The sequence below is a fragment of the Teleopsis dalmanni genome, chromosome 1 (assembly GCF_002237135.1).
Source record: "Teleopsis dalmanni isolate 2A chromosome 1, ASM223713v2, whole genome shotgun sequence".
NCBI lineage: Eukaryota > Metazoa > Arthropoda > Insecta > Diptera > Diopsidae > Teleopsis > Teleopsis dalmanni.
Window position 1 is genome coordinate 157,245,731 of NC_051846.1, and position 12,066 is coordinate 157,257,796.

Sequence of the window (12,066 nt, forward strand, 5' to 3'; positions counted from 1 at the left end):
TTTAGATCCATAGCTTATAAGAGTTTCAATTTGAATAATGAAATTTAAACAGATTTGTAATATAAAAAATAAATAATCGTTAAAGACTTTAATAAAAATTAAAGTTTTTATATCGAATATTGAGATTTCAAACCTTTTAATATGATTTCATATTTTAATTCAACATGAATTTTTAAAATATGTATTTTTTAATACATCCTGCAGAATTACTGCAATGAGACCAGGGTGATTCTTTGAGATAGCAAAGATAGCATTTAGTACCCGCACAATTCAGATATACCGTTTTTTTTGGGCATTCCTTAAAGTCGGAGTTTTTTCCAAGTCCTGACTAATACTTGTAGAGTACTGCAACATGTTGTTAAACCTTTACAGAATCCTAAGACTCTCCACTTTACTTAACTATAATTTGCGAGACTGTCCGTGCACTCAAATTTATAATATTTGGTGTTTGCCCTTTGATTTATTTTGTTTTTATTTTTTTTTTATGAATCGAAACTTAATGATCAGTATCTTGAATATTAAAGTTCACGTAATCAGCCAGTTTATACCGCATACATAGACTATGTAGACTAGTTTTTTAATTTTTTTAAAACATTTTTTCCATATTTAAATCCTACCAGTGTGGAGAAAAAGACGACCATCAAATCATAACCCAGAGTAATACGGTAAGCTTGCTGAGATTGTCAGGTATCAGTGAGGTGCACCGTATGTCACGATAAGAATTGGGTGTGGGAATGAGGATGAGAAAGGGTTGAATTGGCAGAACTTAGTTTATTACTCCACAACAGCTTGACACAACCAAAATCAAGGACACCACTAGGTCGAATACCTATCTTGTTAAGGTCAATAACACCTTAACATTGACCTAAAATTTCGTTTATATAACGCAAATTTGCTTTCTGGAATGTATTTTCTATATCATAATTTATTTACATTAAAGTACAGTTACTACAGAGATAGTCAGTCAAGCTATCCCTCTCTATTGCATCCGCCACTCACTTTCTTCGTACTATTATGAAACTACAACGGAAGCAACAGTTGTGAGATCAAGATTGTTGAGAATATAACGTCCCGCTGCATATCTCTAGATATAAAATATAACTCCCATGTCCAACTGATGAACTTACTTGTCACAAATGACTTTACAATAACAACAACAAGGTAAATAACATTACCTTTTTAAATATAGTTGTGAAATAACAGAGAAGTAGGACTTGATTTCTATATAAACAGTTACCTTGTGGTTCTAAGGTAGCTTCGGGCTTGTGATCCCAGCTATAATAGTGATAGAGAATATTTTATATATTTAATTTTTAATATGTTGTTATATATTTTGTAATTAAAAAATAATTTAAGTTAATTTAAAAATCTATTTATTTAATAAATTGGTTAGTATTTTAGCTAAATTTTTAAAAAAAAACCTTATATATAAAGTGTACTTAATATCACAATAAATTACTACATAACTAACTTATGCAAATACAGAGTCAATTTGTGCTTAGAATTAAATTCATTTAATTAAAACCTATTCACTAATTAAATTAATTATAAAGGCATTAGTTCCGCTAGAGATTCAGCAATTGAACTATCTCGAAACCGTCCAATACGCAAAGCGTATGAGATAACATGAGCTACATAGCTCTGTTCGTGCATACCATGGAACAAGTATGACATGGCACCTAAAAATATATGAAAACGATTTATTTTTATTCAATAAAAAAAATATTTAAAAAGTTCAAACTTAAAAACTTACCTTTTGCATGTATGGCGACATCAGTACCGCCGTGTAAATTTTCATCTGTATTAATTGCCGCTTGCTGCGTATAGTCCCAGTCCGTTGTATCAACCGTTGAGGGATCTACACGTTTTCCAGTATCATCAGCTTTGAAACCTTTATAGCTCGTACCATATGTTAGTGTTGTAAAGGCTGTACCTTCGGTTTTTGAATTCATAGCTGTACCCAAAATATCAGCACCTTTATCGGGATGACCATTTATGGTGAGACTATGTGCATGATCCGAAGTAACAATAATCAGACTATCATCCATTTGAGACCTAAAGTAAATTGAATTTCTCTATTACATGTTTGCTTTCTATTTATTATTTAAATAATAAGCCTACTTACTTCATAGCCTGTATAGTTGCATTCACCGCATCGTTTAAAGCTAAAACTTCCGATAATGCTTTTCTAGCAGTACCACGATGATGTGCTTGATCGATAAGACCACTCTCCACAACGAGTAGAAAACCTTTGTCCTTACTTTTGAGTACTTCTAAAGCTTTAAGTGTCATCTGTTTTAGCGATGGCATACCAGTATCGCTAGTGTCGCGTTCGTGTTCATATTTTAAATGACCATTAGCAAAAATACCTACAATTATAGTAAATTGACAACAAATACTTTATTACACAATAGACACACACGCATATGAAATAATTAACATTAAAATTTAGTGCAGGGAACTGAGTTCTTTTATCTTTCCTATAAGGATTTTTCGACCTACCTAACACATAATCCACATCAGCCGTATTCATACTATTTAATTCACCAGTATTTTGTACTACAGCATAATTTTTATCATCTTTTTCTTTAATCTGTTTCCAGTCTTCAATTAAATTTCGTCCATCATTCGATTTACCTGCCCAAGTATCAATGGGATCAGCTGCTGAATCTTCAACGTCTGACACAAGCATTTGGCGACCTCCACCCATAATAACCTAGGCAAAAAACTTATTTTTAAAGACTTTTTCTTTGACTTAATAAATTTTCATTTAAAAATTATAACGTATATACTTGTTTGATAAAAAAAAGAGTTTATTCATTACGATCTAAGACTTCTACACTGTCAATATTATAATTTACTTTATGTTATATACATGTATACCCGTCTTTACATTTTATTCAACATTGAAATCTAAACATTATCATAAACTTACATTTATATTTTTACCGGTTTCGGTTTCTATCAGTTGTCTTGCAATATCCGTACAACCAGCTGTCTTCGCTTCATCAGACATAGTTGATTCGCACTCCCAACGTCTATCCGGCGAGTGTGCGTACAATGCAGCGGGTGTTGCATGCGTTACGCGAGTAGTTGTAACGAAACCCGTGTTCATGCCATCAATCTGTGCCCATTTGAGTATTGTCTGAATATGATGTGCACTATTCAAAGCATCTGCACTACAATTACCCAATGCTACACTCGAATCCAATCCACCAGTTTCATAGTTAGTTTTCACACCACCGAATAAAGCCGTCGCTGTGGAAAAAGAGTCGGGCACTTGTTTATCCGCACAATAGGTCTGCATTGAACAATGAAAACATAATTTAATAAAGAAAAAAATAATTTTTTTATCGTAACTAAACTTACCTTAAGCATACCCATATGTGGAAACTGCTCCCAACTCAGTACACCTTCTTCCTTGAAACCATATATGCGTGCTGCTGTTACTGTATTTGGACCCATACCGTCGCCCACAAAAAGTATAACATTTCTTGCACGTTTACGATTTATTTCCTGATTCAAAGCAGACTTTAGTTCATCAATGCCTTTGTCATACCAAATCTTTTGTTCAGCGGGTAAATTTAAGTGCCAATATGTCAAATCATGCGGATCAGTTTCATCGTTACCGAACTCGTAATATATCAAGAAACCAATACACATTATTATTATTAAGACACTGGAAAATATGATGGCAGCTACAAAAACTTTTGATTTAAAAACTCTTGGCTTAGTTAGTTTTGTATCTTCAATGGGGCTTGAAAATCCATGACTTGAATCTAAGCTATCCATCTGTACTTCTATGCTATCATGCTGCGGTGAGTTGGGTAATTTTTTCACGTCCGTCTTGGATGAAGTCATTTTGGTACTGAGTTTTTTCTTGCTATCTTTAGTTTCCCCGACTGGTTTCTAAAATTTGAGATATGTATGTGAAAAAAACAATCAACAAAATGTTTTATCAAATGATAAATGATAAATTAGCTTGAAACGTTTAAACGTAGATAGGAATAAATAAAAGTATTTAAATTTTTTATAGACAACTCAGCAATATAAACGTCTGTTATGATTGTCTGTTAATAAATTTTATAATTTCATATAAACATGTTTTATATTTTTTAAAAACTTGTAGCTCAATAATTCTTATTATACATTCACATTAAATAAAAAAATTAATTATACAATTTAATAAGAAAAAGTTTATAAAACGGCAGATTTCTAAATATTTCTTTACTATTACAATCTCTCTTCTTGTCAAGATGGCGAAAGATTTGAATGTAGTCTCCAAATCTACAAGTAGCTCAAGAGTGATGCACATTATTCCAATAAATTATACAGAAAAAATACTATTGATTAAATTGGTAGAATGACTATACTACTAATGATCTATGAAGTCAATTGTGTCATTTTGTGAAAATTCATTATCATTTTCCTCAAAACTTTGAATTAATTTTCTAAAACACTGTCAGTACCTATAAACCCAGCTCAGTGGCGTAACTACATTTTTTAGGCCCATAAGCGAATTATAATTTAGGAGCTCCTACTAATATCTTTTTATACCCTTTACACGAAAAAGTATAAAAAAGGTATATTAGGCTTCTGAAGATTTTCGTATCGTCTGTTTGAAGTCTGTTTTAGTATCTGAACAATGTGTCAATTTATTCTGTGTATCGTTTACTCCTTCAGTTTTATTTTCATTTATTTTAAGAAAATTGTCTAGTTTTGGTAATTTCTTTAATAATGAATGCATAAATTTATAATGGGGCCCCCTAAGTTCGGGGGCCCGAAAGCGTTGCTTCCAGTCGCTTCCCTGTAGTTACGCCACTGACCCAGCTTTTTCTTAAATAGTTAATTTTTAAGCAACCTATCTTTCACAACTTCAATTCATTCATCATTATTTTTTTAAAGTCTGGGTCAGCTCCAAGACCTTTCTTTAAAGAGCATTTTAGGCTTTGCCAAAGTTCAAGATAGTTTCTAAACCTCTGAATTTTTATACGATAACTAAAACTTAAAAGGGTATAAATGGTTCATTACAATCGTCAACAAAACCAAACGTAATCTAACCATAGATTCCTCAAATAGAACTTGTATTTCGAATACTACAAGGTAGCGGTATCCTTAACTGAAAAATCTAATTAAACCACATAAAAGGATAACTGAGTTTTAATGTGTTCAATACATAAAATTCAAGTATGTCCTCTATGGAAGCTTACGAGCTAACCAGCTTGTGGACAACGCAAATATAGATTTTAATAGAAAAATCTTATTTATTAAGAACCTTAAAGAGAAGAGCAAATCCCTCGTTATCAATTAAGCAAATATATATAATAATGGCAACTACAAATACCATACAAACATATTGTAGACATATATATTGTAATATAAAAAATGAACTTCTATTCAATCCAAACTTTTCTCATAACGACATATCGAAATATTATGTTTAGGTCTACCAAGGGAATGATGTTATCCAGCTTAAGTTTATGACCGTAAGCACAAGACACTTAAGTAATCTTCTAAATGTCACATTGAAAGGGGTCAATGCTTTTGAACCAGATCAATATTTAGAAAACGTCAAATTAAATATATAAAAATTAATTATATTATATTAATAAATTATAATTATTTTTATAAAATCCTCATATAACCAATTACAGATAATACCTATTGTAGAACCTTCTAGAATGAGTGTCAATAATTTTATTGTTTTAAAAATACTTATTAGACTTTTATTGTCTATAAACAAAATTTAAATATTTACATAATAATTAAAAAAATTATCGCATAAATTAAAGCCAATTTTAATAAAATCACAGATGTTTATATATGATAAAATCTGCTGATAAGACCTGTAAAGTATTTAACTCTTTTCTTATAATTATAATACTAAGGGTTCTTAAAATTTATCTTATCGGATCAAATTAATTACTGTTTAACGAAAACAAAATTTAATCAAAAAAATAGTTAATATCTGCTTTAATACTGACGTTCATTGGACAATTTATAGTGACACATCAACTATATATAACGAAAATTACCGGTTTTATGTGTATCTAATCTATACGATCTACTTAATTTTAACTAATCAACTAGTGTCTTTAAGAAAAAGCAAAGATTTATAGTATTATCAATATTAATAAAATATTTATTCATATTATCATATAAATATAATATGATAATATGAATTAGAATGTTCTTTAAAGCATGTGATTCCACCATGTATAGTTCACTGCAACGAGACGGAGAAAGGGACGTTGATTTTTTTCAAATTTATTCCACTTCGTGTTATTTTATTTCAAACGTGAATAAACTTTTAAAATCCAGTTCTCAATTTTTACATATCAATTAATCTTTGTAATAATAAAGTACTTATAAAGATAATAATATTCAACGTCATTAGATACTCGTACTTCACAGTTCATTAAAATTTTCAAGTACATCGTTTTATTTTGTTTATAACATTTTTGCTTGATTTTTCTTATAGATTTATTTAAATTTAAATATTAGTATTTTTCTCGATATAATTTAAATTATATACAATAAATGAAGAATTCTTCATATCAAAAAAATATTATAATTTTTTTCTTCTTCTACCTCTTCATCTTTTTTTAAGTTCCTATAATAGTACAAATTTTTTTAAATAGACGGCTTTATATAAGACATAGAACAACTTCACTTAAACCAACTAGGGTTTTCAATTGCTTTGGAACCCCTACATTTCTAATAGACTTACTAACTATTCGTATGATTAGAAATTTATATATAGTCCGCATAAGTCATGGCTGTGCGCACTCAACATGTCTGCCCCATTGATTAAAACTTTATTGCCACTTCACTTGCTCCACGGTAAAAATGTTTGTTGATATATTTAAAGTTAGTAGGGGTACTTTGTATTGGAACAATCTATCCTTGGTTAAAAAAAAGTTGATTATATTTTATGCGTGTGGCTATACAATTAATTTAACAAAACAAAATAAATAACCAAGAATAAAATTTTATAAAATCGTTCCGGTCACGTCAAGATTTTAAGAAGTGATAACACCTCAAAAATTATTATTTGATATACTTTGATATGATGAAATTTTTTTAAATCATAGGTCTTCCAAAAATTGCTATAAGAAATATGAAAATTAATTAACTCACGCAATGAAAATGTCTTCCGATTCAAATATAAAACATTTTAATTCTGTCAAAATTTGAACTTGAAATGTTAGGGTAAGGGCTTAATAGTTGGGAGTTTCCTCCAATTTGAATAGATGAGCTATATGCAAACAAATACAATACCAATAAAATATCGTTGACTACAGTGGAAACCAAAGTATATAATTCAATGTGAAAGGATGTCAACTAGATATGCTTATAATGATTCTTTGAAATTGTCAGTATTTATTTACTGGTAATGTACAATTTTCTCATGATTTTACCTAATCTAGCCATCACAGCAGCTACGATTAAGAGATGAACTCTACCAGGAAATGTAATAAGCCATGACAGACTGGATTCACTGAAATACTGCAACTAATCTAGATGAATTAGTCTAAGTTTTATCGAAAAATAATTTGAAAGACTACTTTCAAAATTTTTTGCGATTTTTAATTTATAAACCCCCACAAATCAAATTTCTAGCTAAGAGTCTAGTAAGCATTCATTTTCATTAACACTACACCTGTACAACTGCTTTGCATTTATATCTATTTCATTATTCAAGTTTTTTTTTCCACTTAGTCATGTCAATTCTTCGAGGCTCTGATCCCACTAACAATCCATCTTACGCATGCCCTACATCTTCGTTTACTTTACGGTAATCTCTTTAGGCAAATTTTCATTTATGACCGATCCTCTAGAATTCTAATAACAGGGCTTGCTCATTCACTGTGCTTCTTGATGCACCTTATCACAAGTAATAAATTTATATAAGTCTTATATTGTTTACTATTCTATACACAATACTACGTCTTTGTTTAGATGGATTATAAATATTAGCATTTATTTTGCTTTAGAATTAATCAAATATAAAAAATTAACAATAAATAGAAAAGTAATATAAAAATGTCATTCATTAGCACAGCACATGATAATATATATATTGCACTAGATAAATACTGACCATTCTCAGCGGTCGGGAACTAAATAATGAAATCAGAGTCACGATAGAGCTTGAACTACAATATTTAAAATATTATGAATCGTGCAAGAAGTCATAGCTAGGAGGAAAGTAAATAACAATTATATGCTTATATAAACTGCTTAATTCAAGCGAATACTAGTAAAAATAAATAATAATGAAAATCAATAAAAATTTTCAATATTATTTACTAAAGTAATTGTAAAAAATGGTTTCAAGTTCTAATAAAACAAGTCAAAGTCAAACACTCCAAAATGCATTTACTTTTTTGTTGCTATTTTTTAAGTCTCAAGGAATAAAATTATATAAAGAATTACAATTTGATTTGCTCTAATCACTTACATTTTTAACAGCAATAAAAACAATATTTAAGTGAAGTAATGGAAAAGTACCGGCAATGATTTAAAAATCCTTAATATAACTTACTAAACTATTAATGCTAGAAATTAAAAACATTTTCATTACACTATAAGCTTGATAAATTTAGGTTATATTTATGTTTCAGCGAAATACAATTCAAAAAGTATACATAAAATAACAAAAGACAACAACATTTTGCTGATTCATTTCAAAAACACCAAACACTACGTATTCATTACCCCACAAAATCGTTTCCATATAAACATTCACTCATGTAGTCAGTGCTCAACTTAGCTCAAAGACCTATGCCATACTAAATTGAGGATTAAAATTAGTTTTTATAACAGTTTTCGCACAATTTACTGCACTTAGTGGATTGAAATTTTACTCATGCTTTGATGATATTGAAAAATCGGAGAAACCAATATATTTGCTCAAGTACTTTATCAAACTTGAAAAGTAAACAGCAAAAATAAAAGAAATTATTTAAAAAATTTATTTTGTTTTGTCGTAAGTGACGCATCTTATAACGAAAAACACTATTTAAAAGTTAGAAAGGTTCGAAAATGAAAAGACAACAACAATATTATAGTTAATTTATTGAAGTTTGGGTGACCAAACAATGCTGTTTCGAGTATTGCCAAGTACTCATCATCAGTGGAGTGGTCGGTGATCGGTCTTAGGAAATATTTGAATTTTTTTTTTTAATTAGTTTATAGTCCATATAAAAGTTGTTTGGACTGCAAGTGCCAGGTTTGCATGGCATAAATATATACAAATTTATGTTTAATTTATGAATACCAAAATAAATATTAAATTTTTTCTCAAAATGTTTCTTTTGCTTTTCTACACTTACACACTAACAACCAAGCAGAGTGCATGTATACGAATTTTTAATCTGCAGAATTCATTAAGTGTAGCAAGCATCAAAGTTTAATGCACCCAAATTAATCCTCAAAAATGACTCAAGTGTGGCTTGGAACAAATGTGTATACAGAGATTTACTACTACCTAAATGTCCATTTCCATTTCTCCCTGATTACAATCTTCTACAGCCATTACTAAGAGGTGGTATTAGTAGGGTAAAGTCCCGCAACACAAAAAACAATGCTAAAATACTAAAAAACCGAAGTTACTACATATATAAAATAAAAAGGTGCTAAAAAATAAGAAGAAAAAAATGGAATAATTTCACAAAAACATGAATAAAAAAAAGGTTTACGCAAACATTTTTAATATTAAAATCAAATAGAAAATAAAATAAAAAATAAAAATACAAATACAAAAAATTGTGTGAAATAAGAAATATTTTCTTAGAAAAATCTCTCATAATTTATTTTTATTGTTTTATTATTATTTTATTATCACTTTTAATAAAAAAATAATAATTATATTAAAATAAAATAATTAGAAATTAAAATCACAATAACAAAAATAATTATTATAAGCAACAAGTCGTCTTTAATGATAATTTCATAAGTGCAATTCAAAAATGCACATATCTCCAATGTTATAACAGTTTTCCAACATCTTTAACTAAACTGTTATACCACTACACGTTATATTTAAAAACAAAAACATATGTTGCTTGGTCTTCATAAAAAAACTCACCTCGAATTGATTATTTTGTGTTTCTGGTTTTCGCCTTTGGCGCATACAATTTACGGTTTACAATTTTATTTGCACTCTTTTTTTATATTTTTATATTTTTTATTTTGCACACGTTTTATTTATTGTTTTATTGCTTTTTTGCTTAAGTCATTTATTATCCAAAAACTGCTAAAAATTTGTAATTAACTTAATTTCGAAAGTTAACAAAAAAAAATTATTACCACAATGAACACAATAATTTTAATTATTTATTTCCAGTTTTATTTTATTTACAAAATAGTTTTTTCTTTATTTGCTTTTTTTTTAAATTAAAATTCTTTAAATAATAATATCTCACTCTACTACATTTCAAGACAAGTTCATTTGACCGACTGAAGAATTTGTTAAAATTGTCTACATTTTTATTTATTTTTCTAATAAGAAAACGTGCTTCACATTGCCAGCCATTAAACAATAACAAAATTAACAACTTTTTTGCGCTCCTCAGGTTCGCACTGCCATTTTTAAAATCACGTCATTATTGTTGTTATTGTGCTTTTGCTAAATATTGAAATCAAAATTGTTGTTGCTGTTGTATGTGTGTGTGTATTGCACGAGCTTTTACACATGTTTAAGTGTTTTTGTTGGTTGGTAAAGGATGCAAAAAGCTTATCGAACGAAAGTTTATAGAAATGAGTGTGCAATTTAAATTTAAACTTTATCTTGCAATTTAAATTCTAACAGATATAAAGAATTGCATTTGTATTGAAATTTGTGTGAATTAAATTAAAAATATTAATATTTATTTATTTATTATTTATTTATTTGTGAGTAAACAGTAACATTAATTTTAAAATTAACTATAAATAAGGAACTGGGCTGCTAGGCCCTTCGTCCTGAAATATAATTAATAAAATTTATGTATTAAATCTAGAAAGTAAAGTGAGAAGAATGTTAAAATAAAATTATATATTTATATATATATATTTATATATATATATATTTATATTTATTTAAAGAAATTCATACAACATAAAAATTATAGAATTTAACTTGAAATATATATATTGTATATATTGAATTATTGACTATAAAATAAACTTATTTTATTAAAATATTATATATTTCCGAATGGTATAAAAAACAAATTTATTTTTATTTGAAAGTTTTTAAAATAAATATACATATTCTTATAAACATATTCATATCATATCCATAAATTGGAAATACTATATATCTAGAAGCTAGATCGTGCACTAACCTCTTTAATGGTTTCGTTGTCTTCTATAAGTTGTTGGAAAGCGATTATGTACCATGATGGACATAACATAAGTCTACTGCGACAATAGAGAACTCACAGAAAATGTGTTTAGATGCGGTTTTTGTTTTTAAAAATCAAAGTTAAAAAAAAATGTTTAGATGTTTCAACATAATAAATAAATGAACTATTATTTTATCATCACTCAGATAAAACATAAAGTATGAACTATTTATTAAAAAAAAACTACAAAAATAAATATCTCTTTAATTGAAGTTGCTGGCAGATTACCATAGGAGTAATTCTTAACCTACAATAACATGATCTTATTTTAACATGATCGGTTTATTTGAAGTGTAGAATGCCATCTATATCATAGAGAGAACTCTCACCTTATTAGAACAGAGTTGAGGTTGCTGACAAGTTACCTAACGAGTCATTCTTAACCTACCATACTATCTTATCTTAAGAACATCGATTTGTTAGAAGTGATTTAATGACGTCTATGCTTTAAAATAGATAAGGGTAATAGTTCTTATGTTTTTTGTAGTTGTCCGAATTTGATTGGGTCAATGGAAAAATTCCATTGCACGAGTTTATATTCAACGAGATATATTTATTAAATTTCATTGGTAGATAGTCTTACAGTTGATTCTTAAAAAATATTTCTAGTTACTATGTACATTATATACATAATATAGTGTTTAGCAAATTAAAGCTTAAAAGAATTTATCAA

The 12,066-nt window shown here is 28.3% G+C and overlaps 1 protein-coding gene across 1 annotated transcript; it reads right to left on the reverse strand.

Moving 5' to 3' along the window:
* Positions 1 to 1,433: 1,433 nt before the first annotated feature.
* On the reverse strand, positions 1,434 to 10,281 carry LOC119669567 (alkaline phosphatase-like). The gene is made up of 7 exons (XM_038079510.1): positions 10,094 to 10,281; positions 3,370 to 3,909; positions 2,936 to 3,301; positions 2,503 to 2,716; positions 2,126 to 2,369; positions 1,754 to 2,055; positions 1,434 to 1,679 (listed from the first exon to the last, which is right to left on the reverse strand). The coding sequence occupies exons 1-7, from the start codon at positions 10,136 to 10,138 to the stop codon at positions 1,546 to 1,548; spliced, it is 1,845 nt and encodes a 614-aa protein (XP_037935438.1). The 5' UTR covers positions 10,139 to 10,281; the 3' UTR covers positions 1,434 to 1,545.
* Between the last annotated feature and the right edge of the window lie 1,785 nt (positions 10,282 to 12,066).

What these genes read in the sequence shown, in the direction of transcription:
- LOC119669567 (XM_038079510.1), bottom strand. Translation starts at nt 10,138, where the DNA reads ATGCGCCAAAGGCGAAAACCAGAAACACAAAATAATCAATTCGAG. An exon ending in CACAAAATAATCAATTCGAG is followed by an intron (nt 3,910 to 10,093) that starts GTGAGTTTTTTT and finishes CTCAAATTTTAG; the next exon opens with AAACCAGTCGGGGAAACTAA. An exon ending in TGATGTGGATTATGTGTTAG is followed by an intron (nt 2,370 to 2,502) that starts GTAGGTCGAAAA and finishes CTATAATTGTAG; the next exon opens with GTATTTTTGCTAATGGTCAT.